Source organism: Passer domesticus, chromosome 9, assembly GCF_036417665.1.
Source record: "Passer domesticus isolate bPasDom1 chromosome 9, bPasDom1.hap1, whole genome shotgun sequence".
In the NCBI taxonomy this organism is placed as follows: Eukaryota; Metazoa; Chordata; class Aves; order Passeriformes; family Passeridae; genus Passer; species Passer domesticus.
In genome coordinates this window covers 34,150,125-34,169,746 of record NC_087482.1, presented here as the reverse complement: position 1 = coordinate 34,169,746, position 19,622 = coordinate 34,150,125, and the positions used below count along the sequence as shown (strand labels likewise).

At 39.4% G+C, this 19,622-nt stretch overlaps 1 protein-coding gene across 7 annotated transcripts in view; it reads left to right on the top strand.

Moving 5' to 3' along the window:
- The window catches only part of ARHGEF3 (Rho guanine nucleotide exchange factor 3), a 110,124-nt gene that overhangs the window by 7,307 nt on the left and 83,195 nt on the right, over nt 1–19,622 (top strand). For 5 of the 7 annotated variants that reach the window (XM_064432596.1, XM_064432594.1, XM_064432599.1 and 2 more), the window contains one exon: nt 8,536–8,631. The exons of 1 other annotated variant lie outside the window; for it this stretch is intronic. In XM_064432596.1, coding sequence (XP_064288666.1) covers nt 8,536–8,631 — 96 coding nt within the window. Of the gene's footprint in view, nt 1–5,444; nt 5,598–8,535; nt 8,632–19,622 lie in introns of those variants that run through there. One more of the 7 variants, XM_064432598.1, reaches the window with a different exon arrangement.

Sequence of the window (19,622 nt, the reverse complement as noted above, 5' to 3'; positions counted from 1 at the left end):
GTACCGAAACGTGGGCAATGATTAACTCGGTGCTCGGCACAGCCCGGGATCAGCTGAGAGCGCTCCCGGCCGAAGGATCAGGCTGTTAATACCTGAACACGGCTGTGTACACTGATTTCTTCCTAATCACTGCTGCTCGAGGGGAGGCTGCTGCCTGGCCCGGGAGGGCTTTGCAGTAGCGTGTGTCTTACCTCTGCTGAGGGCAGTCATTGAAGGCATGGCCAGCAGCAAAACGTAGCAATTCCTCCAAAAAATTGTTTGAAATGGACAAGAAGTAGAAGCTTTACGTTCTTGGCAATGAGAGGGGGTTTTGGCCTCTTGTGTTAAATCATTATATATGCAATCAGAAATGTAACTAGAAAGGTGCCCCATTCTATTCTTACTTTTTCCTTTTCTGTAGAGTTAATTACCCTCACAGTCCTCTAGTTGCCCTCATAGTTCTGCAGGTGTAATCGATGTGAGGTACAACTTGCATTCAGAAAAGCTTATTGGCTTTTACACTGCTGAAGCTTACATAAACTTGGAAAGTTGGCAAGAATTATCTGGACTTGTGTGGTTTCTGTAGAACTAAGAACAGCTGCTCTGCTGGTATCATCCCTCAGACATTTCAGTTGTTAAAGTGCAGCTTTTTAAAATTTATTTTAAACATTTTAACATTTCTTGTAAGTTGATTTTCAGTATAATAATGAGGAGAAGAGTATGTCCATTACAGTGTGTGTACTGTATCAGGAGTCCTACTGGTTTTATTTTAATTACAACAGCGTGCCCATGTAGTGTTCCTTCAGAAGGTTTTGTCAGGACTATCATCTATGTCCTGAAGATGACAGCCAGCTCTTTGGACAACATGCATTTTTGGGGTGACTGACTCCTTCTGCTCATGTGTGGCCTTTACTGGGGAGGGGTTAAAAAAGGCAGGTGGGAATTGCAGCAGCAGCAGCACGTTTGTGTGGACATGTGCAGCGATGAGGGTCTGATCCCAGGCCTGGCATCCCCCTGAGGACAGTGAGGTTCATAGGTGAGGATGAGCCCTAAAATGCATTGTCTACAGAAGTAGGTGCTGTCAAAATTAACATTTTTTGATGCTCCATAGATAAGTAATTAATAGCCAAGAAAAAAACTCTCTCAAGTGAGTTGATTGTTGTATGGACGGGCAGTCTTGCAAACTTTCCCGTGTAGGTTTGGATTCTGACTGTGCTTAGCGATTGCAGGTGAAAAACTGTAAAGATTTAATTTTAGAGCAATACAACTCTTTGTCTGCCTTTCAGTCTGTTAAATAACCAAGAATATAAATGCAAGGTAAACTTGAAAAACTTGAATTGTATTGAACTGTGCAATAATCTTGAATAAAATAATTCTGATTATTAAGACAGTAGGCTAAAAGCATCATCATTTTAATTTTAGGCAGAAAATATGATACCCTTCCAAGCAGATAAAATTTTAACCTGCTGCCTTTTCCTGGTAGTGATGATTCTGATCAAGGGGAAAATGTGGTGGTATTTCTCTTGGTTTTAATTTGTTCTTAATATATTTTTGTTGAAGATAAACCTCTTTATTATGAGGGAAGCAGGAATATGCTGAAAGGATGAGAAGAATATGAAGAAAGGGACAATTGGTTGCATTAACTTTATACTGGGCATGCATGCTGTATCTCATTTTTCTTCTGTTTTTCTGAGTCTGCCTTTACCATGAAAAAGGTTTAATTTCAGTGCTAGTTCAGAAAATGTGTATTTTTTGACATAGCTTTGTATACCGCTTTTAATATTCTTCACAGAAACAACAAAAAAGATATTTCTGGAAGTAGTTTTCCTCTAAAAAAAATCTGGATAAAAAAAAAATCTTTGTGTTTTATTGTTACAACTTCTGAATAGAAACTTACTGCTTGCTTTCAAATACAGAAGTTTGAGGAGGATAGAGTTAAATAAATCTCAAATTGCTGCTTGTATGAGTCACTAAATTGAGAACATAAATACTCATATTCTTTGGAAAGGACCTCTCAACATTGTTTTCCTGCACAGTGTCAACTGCAAAACACAATACAATATGTTTAGCTTAGAAGTAGTTGTATTTGCATTTGAAATCATAGTTTATGATAAAAGTCAGATAACCTTTTGCATGGGAAACTGACCAAAGGCTGGCATTAAGTCTCCAGTGAAACCTGCATTATCATAGATGTGTTTTGTTTGCTTGCTTTGCTGAAAAGAAATAAAAACTTGGAGGGGGGTAAAGGGTAGAGCAATGGGCAGTGCTGGAGAAATCTGCCTGCATGCTGATGGAAGGGATGGGTTGTTTTGTTTGCTGTCTGGTGCTGAAGCCAGAGACTTGAAATAGGAACATCTGCATCTTTTAGTCCTGAGAGAAACAGAATTGTCTTAGGATGGCATGTGTAATTTCAACATCAATGACAAAAAAAAAAATTATACCTGTGTGTGTTAAATATTGTACAGTACTTACTGTTCTCTGTATTCTGCTTAAACAGTGTATTTCATTTTGTGTGTGTATCCTTCTGCATTTCAAACCTTCTCTTTAAAATGCTTTGTTAAGTCTTTAAAAGTGTTTTATAATGTTCAATTTTGTCCTAATCAGATGAGTGGTTTGGTTACATGTTTTAAGATACGAGAGTACTGAAGCCCTAAATCTTTAAAAATTGATATGGCAATCAACTACTGTGCATAAAAGTGACAACAAAGCTCACAGACATTCCCTACTGTGCCCTGCACTGCTCGAGTTTGACTCGAAGCCACTGGCAGCTCCTGGTAACTGCAGATTGGAGAGTGTGGATGAGTCCTTGCTCCTCTATTCATGGCAGTGATGGACAGTATTATTTAATATGCTGGTGTGCAAGACAGACTAAACCAGCATTCTTGATTATTCCTTGTTCTTTCTCACCGTGGTTCTGAAAGCTGTCTAAGATGGAATCCCATCCTCTCTTTGATGCTGGGAACCTTCTCCAGGGGCTTTCACTGATGGTAATGTTAGCTGGATTACAATGGAATTGGTTGCCTTCCATTTCTTTTGGTATTTTTTAGGGAAAAGAGCTAAGGCTCAGTTGGCCAAAGGACTGGTTCTAGTGACAGTGTTGTCTCATTGGGTTGTATTTCTCCAGCATGGAGCCCTCTTTCATGTCAGTGCTCTAGATTCAGCCTGGAATGAACTTTCATCTATTTATTTATTTAATAGTTGTCTTTTACCTTTTAATGTACTTTGCGCTGAGAATAAGTACATTTATGCTATCTCAAAACTAAATATGGTCTTTTCTATATGCTGGATGGACTGTCTTGTCTATAGCAACTGTGTGTCTATGGGAGAGGGAGCCAAACTCAGCGCTTGCTGTGAAGCAGGATCATTCCATTACTTTAAAGCTGCTTCTCTGTCACCTTGAGGAGATCTGACAGATTCACCAAAATGTGCAGCATCTGTGGTTCTCTGAACTGCTGCCTCCAAATATCCTTGTATATATGCTTGTGTAAAGTACCTGTGTACAATTTAACTGTGCTTCTGAAGAGGACAGAAGGCATATATTTTTAACAGCATGCCTTCAGAACAGGAATAAAAATTCTTAAAAATAGGCATTTGAAAAGGTCCTCCAAAACATCATTCTTTAGAGCATCAGGTGCATTTTTAAAGACTCCAAGAGTCAGTAATAATATGCCACATGTGTTCACTGAGGTGAAAACTTGAAATAACCATGGTGTGTGTGGAACCAAGTTCATGGCATGCTGCATGGATGGCTTGGATTGAAGTGGTCGTACAAATGGAATTCTCAGCACCGGCTGCTACTTTGAAATGTTCAAGAGCTTCTTGAGTTTTCACCTGGTTTCACTGGAGTGTTGCTGTAGTGGTATAAAAGTGTTTTGCAACTGCCGTATCTGAGAGTCTTAGGAAAACAATTTGAACAAAATATTGTTTTCAGAATTTGTTGTTATGCAGTTAAATAGTGAAGGTTGGTTTGAAGTTGAAATGTGCCCTTTAGCAAAGTGTTTGCCTAAGGCGGCAGCCGGCTGGGAGCCGAGTGCTTTGAGAGGGGAGATACTTGTGTTTGCTGACTTTGGGTGTGGAAAGGTGGCTTTGCAGAAGGCAATGCGAGGGTAAACATGGTCATGGACTAGAAACAGCAGATTTCAGGCAGGTAGTGAGGAAAGGGGAATGGCCTCTTCAGAGAGGTTACACTAAACCTGCTAACTGGTAACCTGCTCCTCAGGCTGTGGGAGCATAAGGACATTTGCTTCAGAGAGTGATGGTGGGTAACACATCTTTTTCCTTGTGGTAGATGCACATTTTTGCCCATTACATAGTGCTGCTACTGCCTTCTTTTTCATTAAAACGAATAATAGTTTCTTCATTGAGGGTTCTTAGAGTTCAGAAAATATTTTTTTTCCTCACGGTTTCCCTATCAAGTATAAGAAGATACTATTTCAACAATGCAAAGCATTTTAGTGAGGCTGAGGAACTGTGGGAACATGTTTCATCAGAAGATATTAATTATTTTTAACTGTAGTGAACAGCTGTTGAATGATATGTTATTTTTTAACTACGGCTACTGTGAATATCTTGTCTAGTGATACAAATAGGGTGTGGAGGGAAAGGCAAAAAGTATTTTTAGCCTGAGGATCAAAGTGTATCTACACTTGGTAACACAAGGGGAGGAGGGGGAAAAAGGTAGAGGAGAAAATGGGCTTTGTATAGGCAATTAGTTTAAACGAGATTGGCTAATACTTACCCCATTTGTACAGATATGTGTCAGGTTTGAGCCTGTGGGGTGTTGTGACTTCAGTACATCTCTTAAACCTTCTCATGTTTTTCTGTTCAAGAGATCCTGCAGTGCTGTTCTGTGCAGGTATTCAGGGCCTTCAGTGCTATGCTACACTAGAGCCTTTTCCCCATCTTTGTTTTTGTCCCCTTAAGGGCAATTGCAGAACTCCCAAAACTAAATACAAATGAATAAAATAAATATAACACACTTGTCAGTATTTGAGCTAGTGGCTTACCACTGCTAGGCTTTTCTCTGCCATTATGCGAAGTAAGAATCTATTCTAAGGCAGGTGGGCTGATAAGACTTCAGATAAACAGGGTTAATACTTTTAATGAAGCACAAAAGAGATAAGATAAAAGAATTTTAGGGTTCATGTTTTCCTCTGGGGACTCTAGTGTTAAGCAACCTATACTTGGTCGTAGTATCCTGAATTTCAGATGTCTCATCAAAACAAGCAAGGATGTTTCTTCAAGTAAGAGAGAGTAGTGATAAACTTGTTGCTATAAATAAACTCTCTGGCATTGTTTTGCCGTGTTTGTTCTGCAGTTGTGTTTTGCCCACTTCCTGCTATTACAGCACAGCAGGATCTCCAGGACAGCACCTAATCCAAGAGCGTGTCCCTTATCTGGAGCAGGCAAGGTTCACTGTGCAGAGGCTGAGGAACAGAATGTGTTTGAGCAGTCTCTTAAATTAATATTCATTGACTTGTCTTGGCATCTGGCTTCAAGTTATTAAGAGGGAAGATGATGATAGATTTATTTTCCTCCTTCAAGTTTCATCATGAGCCTTGCCTGTGCTGTAAACTTCAAGTCCAAACAGGAGTTGGATGGTGATACACTGTTCACAGGTGCCTCTTTCTGTATCTTTTTCTGAACATTGTTCTTTTGCTTCTTGAGTTGCATTTCATTTTCTAAGATATTTTTGTTACTGGAGGCTGATTTCTGATGATAATGGCAATATTCTGATTGTGTGCATATATATTTTTAAACATATATAAAATTTTCCTTTGCTAGTTTTAGCTTTCATTTTGTGTGGCTCATTTGAACATGAACAATATTTTTCAGAGAGTATAAGCCTTACAATTTTCTTTTCACAAAAATAAAAAATCAGTTTAATTTTAGACCTACTGAAGCAGTATATGTTCACTGGAAATATGTCCATAAAAAATTCTTAATGCTTGCAAAAATATATTCCCCTTGTACATATTTAAATAATTTTTTTTCTAAATTAAAAAAATACTTATTCTCAAGAAAGGGTCTTAAGGGAACTCCATGGCACGTGAGTAAGGAGAGAATCTACAGGCTGAGAATCTTTGTCTGAAATGATTTTCAAGTAAGAGGAGTAGTGGTAATACTTGGTATCCCTGGCTTTGTAAAGTTTTGGCAGATACCAATTTTCTGTTTGCCATTTAGAAAATAAAAAACCTTTGGTGTTTTGACAAGGCCATAAAACTTGTCAGTATTGTGGGGATCAGCTGTTTAATTACCTGTTGCTCCTGGCAGAGTGAACAAGGACCTGTGCAGACCTGTTGAGAGGAGCAGTGTGACAAACGTGTGTCCCCGAAGCTTGTCTGACTCCCTGCTGTCCCACCTCCCAGGTGTGGCTGGGGAGAGCTGCTGGGTGGCAGTCCTGAGGTGGCCTCCAAACCCTGGCAGTGCCTCCAAACCCTGGCAGTGCCTCCAAACCCTGGCAGTGCCTCCAAACCCTGGCAGTGCCCTCCATCTCCCCAGACAGGAGCCCAGGAGTGTCATTTGGAAGGAGCTGATGTGGACAGCAGCTACAAAAGTCACTCAAGGTGCAGAGTGTGCTGTTGTTCCCAGATATCAGGCTAGGAATGTGGGGGAGCTGGGGAGTTTGACAAGATGATTCCTCTCTGTATTACTTTATGTGGTTTCCTTTTGCAGAGCATCTCATAGATCTAACAGAAAATAAATGAAATACGGCATTAAACTAATTTATGCTCTGTCAACCTTTATCACCATTTCTTCATAGAAAAGAATATCTTTTAAACAGTAGCTTTTATCACTTCTGGCCTCTGCTTTTGCTGTAGTTTGAGTGTGGAAGTTGTACCTTTTTTGCTGGAATGACAACCTTGTGGTTTTGTAATCTGAATCTTTGACCTTCAAACTTTGAGAGTTAATGGACTCCTCCTAATCTTGCCCTGGACCTTTCATCTTACTGGTACAGGTGACTGCAAGAAGAGGTAAAACTCTTATTGCCATAACTTTTGTGATCATTGAAGGATCTGGGCTTTTCGGAGGTTAGGAAATTGCTGCCTCAAAAAGGGGAACTCTGCAGTAGATGTTAAGTATGGACTCTTGCAATATTGCTTTAACATGTATTTAAGGAAAAGTCTTTTCTTCCTGTGCTATTATAGACTAGAGAGGCAGGTAATAATTTAGTTTTCAACACGTGTTGCTGCTGAGGCACTTCTAGAAATAAAAGGTTTTTTATGTGGATTTGTTTGGTGGGGTTTTTGTGTTGGTGATTTTTTTTTTTAATTTGTGGCATTTTTGTTTATTTTCTCTTACTTTTAATTTCTTCTGATGATCCACTTGAGAATCAGGAATAAATGTGAGGTCAAGTACTGATCCAAAAAGAGGTTAGATGGCTGAGTCTCTGTTCCTGCCTCACAGAGGGGCTTTGACAGGGCTGTTTATCCACTCCTGCTTGGGGAGACTTTTGAAACCAAGATGGGCATTCTCTTCAGAGCATTTAGTTTGTGCAGGTTGGCCTTCTCTACCTGCCAGTGATGGGACGTGTGCCCTGTACTCAGCTTTTCATGCTCTCCCTGAAATCTGTCAAGTCAGATTTTGACCCAGGTCTCACACAGGTTAAACCAGCTTTTTAATGATTCTTTGTACTTACTTGAAAAAAGTAAGGGATTATTATCTTGACAAGCACAGCTTATTTTCTGGTTATATACTAGTAGGTTTTAATTCATATACAGTTGAGCCTGATTTCTGTTAATCAGTTAGGTCTTGTACTGATCATAATACAAACTAGATGTCAAATCAATTGAATAAGATGACTGATAGCTAAAAATATCCTCCCCCCTTAAAAGAAAGTGGGAGTGGGTAGGGAAGCTGTAGGACTCAGAAGTTTCAGGTTAATGTTGTGGATCCTGTTACTAAAAAATGATTACTGTTTCATGGTGGAATTAACTTGTATTAAGTAGAGTCTTCATTTGTTCTTGCCAGGCAAATCATTTACTGGGAACTTATTTGACCACATAGACCTTTTGTAGGTGCTGTAACTTGGGAATTGCTGTTGGAATAGCAGCTGTCTGAGCTGTTTTAGAGAGGGACTTCAGCCATGAATGGTTATTTTCTGCAAAGCATGATCTTAAGTTACTAAATATACTGAAAAGCTTCTGTAAATCTCTACGTGTTAGAAATGGAAGTTTTCTCCCCCATGTTGTGTGTGTGGATCACAGCAGTGCTGGCTGTGGCTGCTGCTCTGAATTAACAGAGCTGCCATGATGCACAGCCCTGGTTACAGGCTTGCTGACATCAACTCTCTTGGCATGTGTTCAAAAAAGTAAACAGAAGACAATCAGTGTTGGATTTGGCATAACTAGCAAGTCCATAAAACTGCCAAATCCTTCTCAGTGTATTCATCCAATTAATCACATTGATGTAGGACATTTACTTAAATGATTAAAACATACTGTATTTGGTTTTTAAAAGTTCTTGTCTTAAAGTTTCCATTTTCTACTTAGTTAATAACCACAATCTTTACTTAAATAGCATTTTATCTTGTTTTTTGATGTTGTTCTTTTGTAGAAAAAAAATGAATTCTGAAAGCTCAGCCCTTACCATGAGTAGCCCTGCTGTAATAAACCAGTGTGCCAGAGGAGGAATGGAACAAGAAAAAATTTGGTAAGCATTACTTCTCATTTTCTAAGAGGTTAGTAGGCAGCAGTATTGGGAGATGTAGTTTGAAAATTAAGTAAAATAATTATTTGTTTTAACTGATGCATTAAGTCTGCATTATTTAACAACAGAGAAGGAAAAAGGGAAATTTTTTATTTTGCTTTTGAGGTTTTAGCAGATGACATGGTACAGGGTGTCATGGGGGATGGGCTGTGGAAAAACTCCTGTTCATTTCAGCAGTGCAGCAGTTGTGCTCAGGGGATCTTTCACATATGGCAAATGTTTTAATCTCCCAGTGCTGCTGGGATGCTGGGCCATGCTGGTACCAGGACCTTCAGTGCTCTGAGGCTCCCAAGATTCCTGCCCAGGGAGACATTACTACTTCATAGTTTCTACTTTGTGTATAGTAAAAAAAACTACTTTAGAAAGTAGTTTCTAATTTGTGTATAGTAAAAAATTTACTCTGCGCTGGAGGAAAAAAGCAATTGCAATATTAAAGGGTAGATGTGGACAAATGCTTACACTTCATAACAATTTTTTTGATGAAAATTGCCACAGACCATGCAATTTCCAGCACCTGGTTTGTTTTCATGAAGGGAACAGGGTGTTGAAAAGGCTTTGAGACTATTCCATGTGGGTTAATGAGCCTTTTCTTGAGAGCCTGCTGGTTTTTACTTGCTGTTGTTTTCTAGGGGTTTTTTACATCATGTATTTACCATGTGACAAACAACTTTTAAATTCATGACAGGAAGCATGACACTCATATGGACAAAAACCTACCTTATGGTTTTTTTGTTATCTGAGAAATACTCTTGAAAAGCTAAAGAATTAAAGAAACATTAGCAAATGAATGTTGTGTTTGCTGTTGTATGCTGTCAGGAAATCAAATAATCTTTTTTTTTTTTTTGCTTTTGTTTTAATGTAATATTAAACTAACAACATCATAGTATCTGAAAGTAGTTTTTGTTAAACATTTCTTCTGGCATATTCTCAACAAAATCTTTGGATAAAAAGGCAGGATGAGGAAGAACTGTGGGCTTCCCTCTGGACTCAGAAATCTACTGAGGGGTGGGAAATTGACACACTTTATTCATTTGATGTCTTTTGCTGGTTTTTATATTCTGCTTGTGGTATTGATCTGGGGACAGTTCTGGTTAATAACTTTATCAATGATCTGCATGAGGGGATGGAGGGATGGAGGGCACCCTCAGTAAATTTGCAGGTTGCACCCCAAGCTGGGTGGGAGTGTTGATCTGCTGGAGGGTAGCAGGGCTCTGCAGAGGGATCTGGACAGGCTGGATCCATGGGCCAAGGCCAGTGGTGTGAGGTTCAACAAGGTAAAGATGGATCCTGCCTTTGGGTCACAGCAACCCCCTGCATCTCCAGGCTGGGGGCAGAGTGGCTGGAAAGCTGCCTGGCAGGAAAAGATCTGGGGGTGCTGCTTGACAGCAGCTGGATGTGAGCCCAGGTGGCCAAGAAGGCCAGTGGCACCCTGGCTGTGTCAGCAGTAGTGTGGCCAGCAGGACCAGGGCAGGGATTGTCCCCTGTGCTGGGCACTGTTGAGGCCACAGCTCCAATGCTGGGTTCAGTTTTGGGCCCCTCCCTACACAAAGACATTGGGGTGCTGGAGTGTGTCCAGAGAAGGGCAGGGGAGCTGGGGAAGGGCTGGAGCACAAGTCTGCTGAGGAGCAGCTGAGGGATTTGAGGTTGTTTTAACCTGAAGATAAGGAGGCCCATGGAGGACTTTATCAATAGCAGTGTGGTGCATGTCTGGTTAGGTTTCTGAAATACTATTTTTCAGTCTGGGCTTCTGTGAATACTACAGTTGAATGAACATTATTTTTCTCAGCCTAATAAAGTGCAATGGTGCACTGCCTGACTGCATTGTTCTTTTATTGCTGTTTATTCATTGTCTGATTCTTGGAACTTATTTACATTCTGATGGTTCTGGGTTTATTTTCATGAAAATGTGACTATTGGTACGGACTCGTGTTAGTCACAGGAAGATTAGAAATGTCTATTGTTAAACATATGCAGTGACAGGGTAATATATTCAATTAAGTCAAAAGCATCCACAGAGAAAAGCCCTGACCAAGACCTTATCTAGCATTTAAACATCATTTAGGATGCTTGTAAAAGGCTTTGATGTTACATAAGGCCCCCTAGAAACAGAGGGGAGACAAAATAATTGACTGAACCCCAGTTACCTTGTACAGCCATTTACCAAGTCTGCCATTCTGGTTTATCAGTGTTTTGCATCTGCATAGTTTGGTGCATCTACCAGCTGAAAAAAGAATTGAATTCTCAAACTTGCAATGCTTCGCTTGGTTCTGTTGCTTTTTTCCCTCCCAACATACATAAACAAGATTACAGCAGCAGAAGAATGCTGGTAGTAGCAGAAGTGTGACTGCTGTGAATGTCTGATAACTGCAGGGTATTGTGGCACAGTTCATGTGCAAACCAAATTAAGCTGCTCTTGATGAGCAGGAGGGTGAAGGAACTCGGTGGATGGTCATAACATCAACAATATCAGCTGTCTGAGCTGGTGTGCAAGGGTGTTGAACAGTCAAGGCTTGAGAGCCTTGAAATTGCTCCTGATTTGGCAGATTCTCAGTGTCTTAATGTTGAAAATTGTAAGAAAGGAACTAAAGATTAGGGAGCAAGTGGGAACTGTGTCAATTCATCCAGGCTTTCTGTGAAAGTAGCTGCCTGGCACATTGTTTTTTCAAAACAAATGTGTGGGAGAATTGGAAATTTTCCAGGTGTTGTTATTGTGTGTGGATTTTATAACACGCTTCATATAGGCTGGATGAAATCTTGCTAGTCACTCCATCATGTTACTTAGGATTAAGTCAGGAAGTATTTAATCCTTTTAAAACTAATAATGGAAATTTGAATTCTGGATGTCTCAGGACAGCAATGGTGCCTTGGCTTTCTATTTCTGTCTCCAAATACTCTGCCATGTTCCTTATGAAGTATGCAATGTTCTACTATTTCTATAACAGGGTTTTAATAATTTTTAGACAAAATTTCTGAAAACTGTCCATGTTTTGATTCAATAAATCTATAAATCTTAGAACTAACCAAGCAAGCACTGTTATATGTGGACTCTAGTGCATTCTGACTCTGTACTTATGACTTGGGTTAAATGGAGTTTGAGGACAGAAACTTTGTAACGTCTGTTTGTTTTTGTTTTATGCTGAAACAGACTGTTTTTGTTTCAGCTTTCTTTTCTAATCCAAGACTGGTGACTTTGTGGGGAAGGGAAGCTATTGAAACTCCAGTCCATAGAGTGGGAAAGATGACATGCTTAGATACTGAATTTAGATAATGCAAAAATTAACTTTAAACCCAGCTCCATCATTGCACACATTGAAAAAGATCAGCTTATTGTCATATCTTAGTGTGCAGATGTCTGGAAACTGGTATAGAAAAAGTAATTATTCTGGCGTATTGTACAGACTGTATTTGAAGTGGGGGTTTTTTTTGTTTGTTTTGTTGGTTTTGTTTTTTTAAAATAAGTTCATCTGTTCAATAACAAAAAAGAAATAAGAGTCAGCTGAGATGAAAACAATACTTGAGCTGACATCCCATAACTGGGTGAAAGCAAGAAGGAAAGCAATGTGAGCAGCTGCAAATCCACATCTTCACTTAATAAGGAACAATGCAGATACCACATAGACCTTACCTTAATGCCTGTGGTTTTAATCACACAGCCCTTCTTCCTCAGGATCAGAAGGGAGCAGCTGAATTGCTGCGTTCTGTACCTCAGACAAGTGCACAAGCTGACTTGTAGCCTGTGTGGGAAGTCAGGTTTCGTGACAATAAATCATCATGGCTCTGTTGCAGCTTTTGCCAGCTGCCAGTTGATGAAGGAAGAATTATGTGTCTGGAATTACAGTAAGAAGAGAAACAAGTTTCACAACTTTTCCTCTTTCTCCTATATCCTTGTTTAATCAGTACAAATGAGTCATGCTGAAGAACTGAATTAAACTGGCTCTAGTCAAATGCAATTTAACTGCAGATGTTTGATTACAAAAGGCACATGCGTGTTCAGGGAATACAAGGTTACAGTGTGCGCAAAAAGGAAGCCCCATAAATTACAGATTAACATTCCAGATAGCTGGATAAAATTAATCTTATCTGCAAGAGGTCTTGAATTATTTGCTTTCTAGTATGTCTTATTACAAAGAGAGAAAATGCATTTCTTGGAAAGCCAAAATATGTTCAGCATAGTTAGCACAACATAACAGTCATCACCAACCACTTTTAATAAAGCAGATAAATAATTACTGTATATGTATATAAAATCACTTCTATCTTACCTAACTTTCCTAGTTTATTTAAAGTACTTCTCTGCCCATAAAAGGAGTAGTAGAATTGAAAATTGTTACAAGGGAATCACTTGCATTGGGACTTGCAGCCTTAGACCAGTCCCTTAAAGGAAGTGGATGAAGATCCAGGAGTGACGTAGGACATGGAGAGGGTGACTCATGAGGCTCTGCAGCACACCCACAAACAGTGAGAAATGAGAATGTGCTGAAATGGTTAAAGTAAGTGCACTCACCAACTGCTGACTTTGCCTCATGCGTACATGAAATGGGCTTTGTAGCTGAAGAAAATATGCCCCAGAGGCAAATACAAGTTTAAACATATGTTCAGTCATCGTGTCTTGCAAAACTAAGTATGGATTGCATTTCCTCATCCGGGATGGGATCAAAAACCTCTTGATTTTGCCTTGAGAAAGAAAAGCGCTGGGGCGGCTCCGGCCCAAGCCCACGAGGTGGCAGCCTTGGTTCGGATGAGGGGCTGTGCCCACTCCCTCTCCGGCTGTTCTCCTTCCCCCCTCCCACCCCACCATTGGCTTTTTGTCTGGGATCACATAAGGACATAGCAGCAGAGGTGAGGTACTAGCTGCTTGTTTAAAAAACACCTTTCTAAGCTAAGGCTACTGCTTGGTGGTTTTTTGCAGTTTTTTTTTTTTTTTGTGGGAGATCATCACTCACTAGATTCCTGGATAAAGCTGTAATCTGTGTTTTGTACATGTGATTACATTGTCTCTAGGTCATACTGCAAATAATTTTTGTTGATAGTGTGTCTCTTAAGTATTCAGCAAATGTTTTATGACTCTATTGGGTCCTACCTGCTTTTTTAGTGTTACATGTCTATTATTGCTGTTAGTTGAGGGAGCGAGTTACAATAAACATTTCTGAAATAGCTGATTGGTTCCAGTTGAATGTCAAGAAATTTTTATCCAAGTAAAAGGTAATGACATCTTTAGGCTACCCTCAATGGTATTTTGTTTATGAATGTGTGTTAGTGCATGGAGTGATGATAAGGCTTTTGTACTCTGACAAATAAATTCTGTATAGGGAGTGTATAGAGAGAGTGAAATATATTTCTTTATTAAAGAGCTGCACAATGTTTGAAAACTGTAACTTTTACTTACTTTGATGTAGGAAAGGAATGTAAAAATCTACCAGTCCATCTGCTTTTTAAAAGTGTCTTGTTGTATTCTTCCTTATGGGCTATCCTGGTGAAATCTAAAAAATAAGTTCAATAGAAAATGTCACTTTGGACTGTGTGAGTAGCTCACATGGCTGGAAGAGGAATCACTGGTACTGAGAAGCTGATTCTACATAGCTTCAAATAAGGAACCAGGCTTTCACATTTTGGTATGTGAAATTTTTTAAACTTACTTTCATTTTCGCCTCCCCACCCCCCCTCCATGAATCAGAGTGCATGCTAACAGGGTGATAAATAACACAGGTGATTGGGCTTGGATCACCAATGTTAGTAACTAATACACTATGGAAGGAGACCTCACCATCCCTAACTCAGGTTTTGGTCATTTGTAAATTGAAATTATGATTATAGAGGATGAAAACATCTCTTTCAGTGCTATCTTGCAAATATAAAGTAAATGAGTTTGTGTAGTTTAGAACAAGGATGAAATTTGTCATCTGTCTTAGTTCTTATTCATGCTATAGAGCCTCATTTTCTCATTCAGATATGCAGCATCTTGATGCATTTTCTTTTCCTTCTCTATTATCTTCTGAAAAAAACCCACAAAAAATTGCAGAAATAGTAAAAATTTCTTGTTGAAAAATATGAAACATGTTAATAAGCCAAGTAAAGGAAATTACTGCCTTCCCTCCTTCATAGTTCTCATGGCTTAACCCCCAACTGATGACAATGATAGTGTCAGAAAAAGTCAGAAACAGCAGTGTAATTTCAGTATTAGGAAGAGGCATCACTTTTATTTTAGGTCAGATTTTAGGTGAGGGGGATATTTCTGCCTAACACACTAGTTTAAATCTGTGTAGCTCATACATATTCATTACATTTCCCAAGACTCATACATACATGCTGAACATTCACACAAATTCTTTTGCATATTCAAATCACTTTTTGGAACTTAGAGTAGGCATCTTTAGAGGGTCTCTGGTGGTCATTTGGGGAACATTCCATTCCTCAAATCATCCTACTTTGGTCACAGGCCACTAAAGTACCTTTTCTTTGAGTGCACCCCAGCATGGTCTGGCCGAGGTGCAGCTTCTTATCAGCGTTGCTCAGGCCCACGGTCTTTAAAGCTGCAGGAACCACTTGCACACATTTCTACAGCACTGTCCTGCTTTAGTTAGCACTAAAGGAATTCACAAGGCTTAAAGGCTATTTGATACAATTTTGCTTTTCCCAGCAATAGCAGTAACTGCAGTTGAAGGGACAGAGAAGGAGGCTGCCCACCAGTCACTGACCGATGCCCATCGCTGGCCATGGCTCCTGGCTCTGCAATGTCCCTGTGGCCAGCTCAGCTGCCCTGACCACCTGCATCCCTTCTTGTGCAGAGCAGGGTACAGTGAGTCTGAGTTTCTGCTAATCTCTTTAAAACATCTTGATTCTCTGTGTGGGTGAATGTGTCCATATGAAGTATGACTTTTTTAATGTAAATACCCCCAAAACCCAGTGATCTACCACTGGTAACCATCTGTTTCCTGTATGCTTACCCTACTTCTCTTTCTAAAGATTCTTGTCCTTGGTCATGATTCCTTTTCACTAAGACTCCAGAATCTGTTCTTCTAAACAGTGTGTTTTGTTTTATACACTTCTTCAGAATCTATTACGGCTGAGTTTCTAGTTAATACTCTAATACTGATAAGAAGACACTTCTCCTTGCCTCCCTCCCACTCCCAAAAAAAGTACTTCTTACATATATTTAGTTATTCTCTGGCTGTAGAGGGAGCTGGTGGTAAAGTTTTTAAGGACCACAAACGGTATTTCTTTAGGAATATTTACACATTGCAGTATTTGGAAACAGAAGATCAGAAACAATGGGTGATTGGTAATTTGATCTTTCCTTCGTGGGGGAAGGAAGGCTGGAGGGTATGTGAACTGATTAAATTGACTGCGTTTTCCTATGGGGCCCTGAAAAAGCTAAGTGTTGTAAGAGACAATGATTTGAATATATCTCTTTCAAGCTGAATACATTTAGTCACCTGCAAATCTGCGTCACACAAAAGACAGCTTTTCTGTATTAGGTTGTCATTCCATTGCCTTAAAACTATACAAGGAAATTCCTCAGCAGTCTCGTTTCTTTTGATGTGGAAAGAGAAAACCTGTAAGAATAGGAATATTAAGGTCATTATGAACAGAAACTCACTAAAAATATATGACAAAAAACTACCTGCCAATATTTCAGACTATCCTCTTGTGTTAGTATGAAGAACTCATGTTTTTCTTTCCTGACTTTGAACTTAATTATTTTCAGAAGCATAAATTAAAAATCAACCAAAAGTGTTGGTAGGAATAGAGGTGGTTTGTTGTCATCTTCTGTCAGGCTTTGTACTCAGTGGTGAGGGCCACGAGCTGACTGTGTTTTATGAGCTGTCCGGTTAGTAATGTCTTCATTTTAAAAAATGGATTCTATAGTTGTTTTTAAAACAGTGAATTCAATTACTACTATGCTTCCGAGTGTAGAGAAGATTGTGTTTCAAAGGCTTGCTAATTGCTGCAAATTGCACCAAAAAAGAGGAACTCTCAGTTTTTCTCTCTTGAGTCTCTCCAGCCTCACTCTTTACAGAACAGTAAGATAAATGTGACTCTATTTTGAAAGCTATATAATGTGTTTATATTCCACAGATTAAGTGCAAGTTGCAGGTGACTAGATAGATTTTAAAAAAGGAGTCAAGTTGCACTCAATTAAAAAAAAAACCTCTTGTCTCTTTGCAATTTCTTTAGATACATTCACATCTGACACTTTATAATCATTATTTATTACTGCACAGAGCTAGATCTGGCAGGTTGTACCTGGGCATGCTTAAGCACGTTTCCCTCCCTCTCAGATCTGCTGTTCCCTAACTCAGTGCAGGGAGGGAATCACGCTAAGTCAGCTACAGATCAGTAAGGGATTTGTAGCAAAGTGCAGACAGGGAAGGTCATGATATGCTTTTATTGCATCTACCCTGGTATATAGCACCTTCTCTGAGCCATCCATCAGATTTCATAAGTTTGGAGATTTTTTCCTTCCCCTGGATATCCTCCTTTATCTAAGTTAGCAACTGACCCAAAGAGCTCTTTCATCTTCTTCCTCTGTGCTGTATTGACATGGGGGCACTGCATAACAAAACAGAAAATGGTGGGAAATACCCATCGATCTCCATACAAATGAAGAAGAAAGCGGAGAGAATAAATAGGATTTAGACCGTTAAATTAGTTTATCATTAACCATTGAAATTTATTTAATAATCTGCTGGTTTATTATTCCTGAAATAACAAAATGGGAATCAACTCCTCCAGCTCTTACATTCACTCTGCTGGAATGTGGTCTTTTCATTCTCTGTGTGCTGGGGCAGGAGAGCAGCGCTGGGCATAGCGAGTTGCTGCTGCCCATGCTGTGCCCTGCTGAGGGACCAGCCCACCTCGGGCTTTTCCTTTAGTAAATGTGTCATGTTTGAATGCCATTTAAGCTGTAGCCAAACTTCTCCCACCTGCTGGTGTTTGTCTGTTGTTTTGAAGGACTTGGTATTACAATACTTGTTTTCGTGGTGGTGTTTTAGTGTATCAAGGTGTTGAAAAGGTCAATTCTTTAGCACCAGAGCCATTTCTGCATTTCCTCTCTGAAGGTTGTGTGTGTGTGCTGTATGGGTAGGGCTGGACTTTTCTGACCAGCGGTGTCCTTCAGGTCTGTAGGTGTGCTTTGCAGGGCTTTCTCCCATCAGGTTCAGCAGGTTTGTTTTGCAAGAAGACAACTGTGAAATGTCCCCTGACTCAGTACACTTAGTTTGGAAAAATGGTATATACTAATTTTGTAGTCATAAACAAAATAGTGATTTCTTATGTTCCTCTGCTAATGGGTAATTTCATGTAACTGAAGCAGCTGTCCCTGTCTCCCTGAGGAACACGGGCCGTGAATGTTCAGCTGTTTGTTTTTCTCATAAAGGTAGGATGGGATCATGATTTTCTCTTACCATGCTCCTGCCTCAGGCCTTTCAGCAGCTGACTGCTACCTACAGAAACCCATAATTGTCACTAAAGGCAGGTAGGAAGATTGACCAAAGACTTGATAGCTGGCAAAAACTTGGTTTGGGTTCTGAATCTCTTGTGTCCTTATTTATAGGAAATGGTCTTGTGTTAAATCCCCTCAAAGTCCCTGAGTAGTATTTCCTTGCCAATTTCAAGTCAAACTGTTTTAATTGATGATTGAAATACTATTTTTTGTCCAGTCAGAAATCTGTGTCTCTCTTGCCAAGATATTGGTAGCCTCCAAAACTGTCTAATCCATCATGAGGCCACCGTTGATTTAGGACTTTGCATCGGCTAGGTGAATAGATGAGGGCAGTTCGTAGCCTTGTGAAGCAAAAGCTGTGTTTCCCCTGAGACCGCTGAGCTGCTTTCTCAGCGTAACCCAGTAGTTTAGAAATTGCTCAGGTGAACAACACCGTGGTGCTGCAGAGCAAGATTTGGGATCAGTATGGATGCTGGCTGTCTTGCTTTGTTACAGACTTAGTCAAGAGGAAATTTTAACAAAGTACGTGAATTTCTTTTGTTTACTGTGCTGAGTTGTGTAGGAAAACAAGCTAAGTTATTCGAGTGCCTGTATTTATTTGAAAGTGAAATATCTAAAATTTCGGGTTCTTTACACAGTACATTGTACATGTTTTGAGATTTCTGTAAGAAGAGAGGTTTTTGTGTGAAGCTGTTGTAAAAATGTAGTTACACCCACTTTTTATTATGTGTTAATTGTCTATTAGGCTTTGTAATTGGTGTGCAAAGATTGACACTCCTGATACCAGAGCATGCTTACAATAAATGTCTGCTGTGGTAATTTAATGCCTTAATAGCCTTTTAGCAATCAGTTACATCTCAAATGCTCTATAGGGCAATTTTTTTTTGTTAACTGAGGCTTTTGCTCGCGGTAGAACTCCATTACAAGTGCACTGCAACTCTGTTTATATTCCACTAAAGCAAAGATGTAACTGCTTTGATCTGGTTTCCATTTAAAGGTTACATGAAAATACTGTGATGCTTCTTTTCTGCATCTTTTTTGACAGTGCAGTTCAGTTTAGTGATAATCTTAAAGCTCTTTGTTTACATATCAGACACAATGTTAATGTTTGTCTTTGTGGGTAAGATTTAATATTTTATATTTTTCACTTGCTAGTAATTTTTAATATTTCTCTCTTGAGAAGAGCCACCCAATTTTACAAACTTGGACTAAAAATAATTTCATTTCTCCCCAAGTAGGGTGGTTGATTCATTATGCTAATTTAAAGAACAAGCTTTTTCCCCCCCCATTCCATAGATTTACTTGAAGAATAAAAGTTATGACACATTTTGATTTTAAGTTCCAACCAAGTACCTCCCCAAACCTTTATCTTTCTCAGTAGAACACCAAGGAACATAGCAGCTTAGAGTTCTGAAACCATTTTCTTTGCTTTTTGAGGTACCTCAGCAGAAAGGTGCATGTGTGTGGTTTGAAGAGAGCCTGCTTTCCTCAG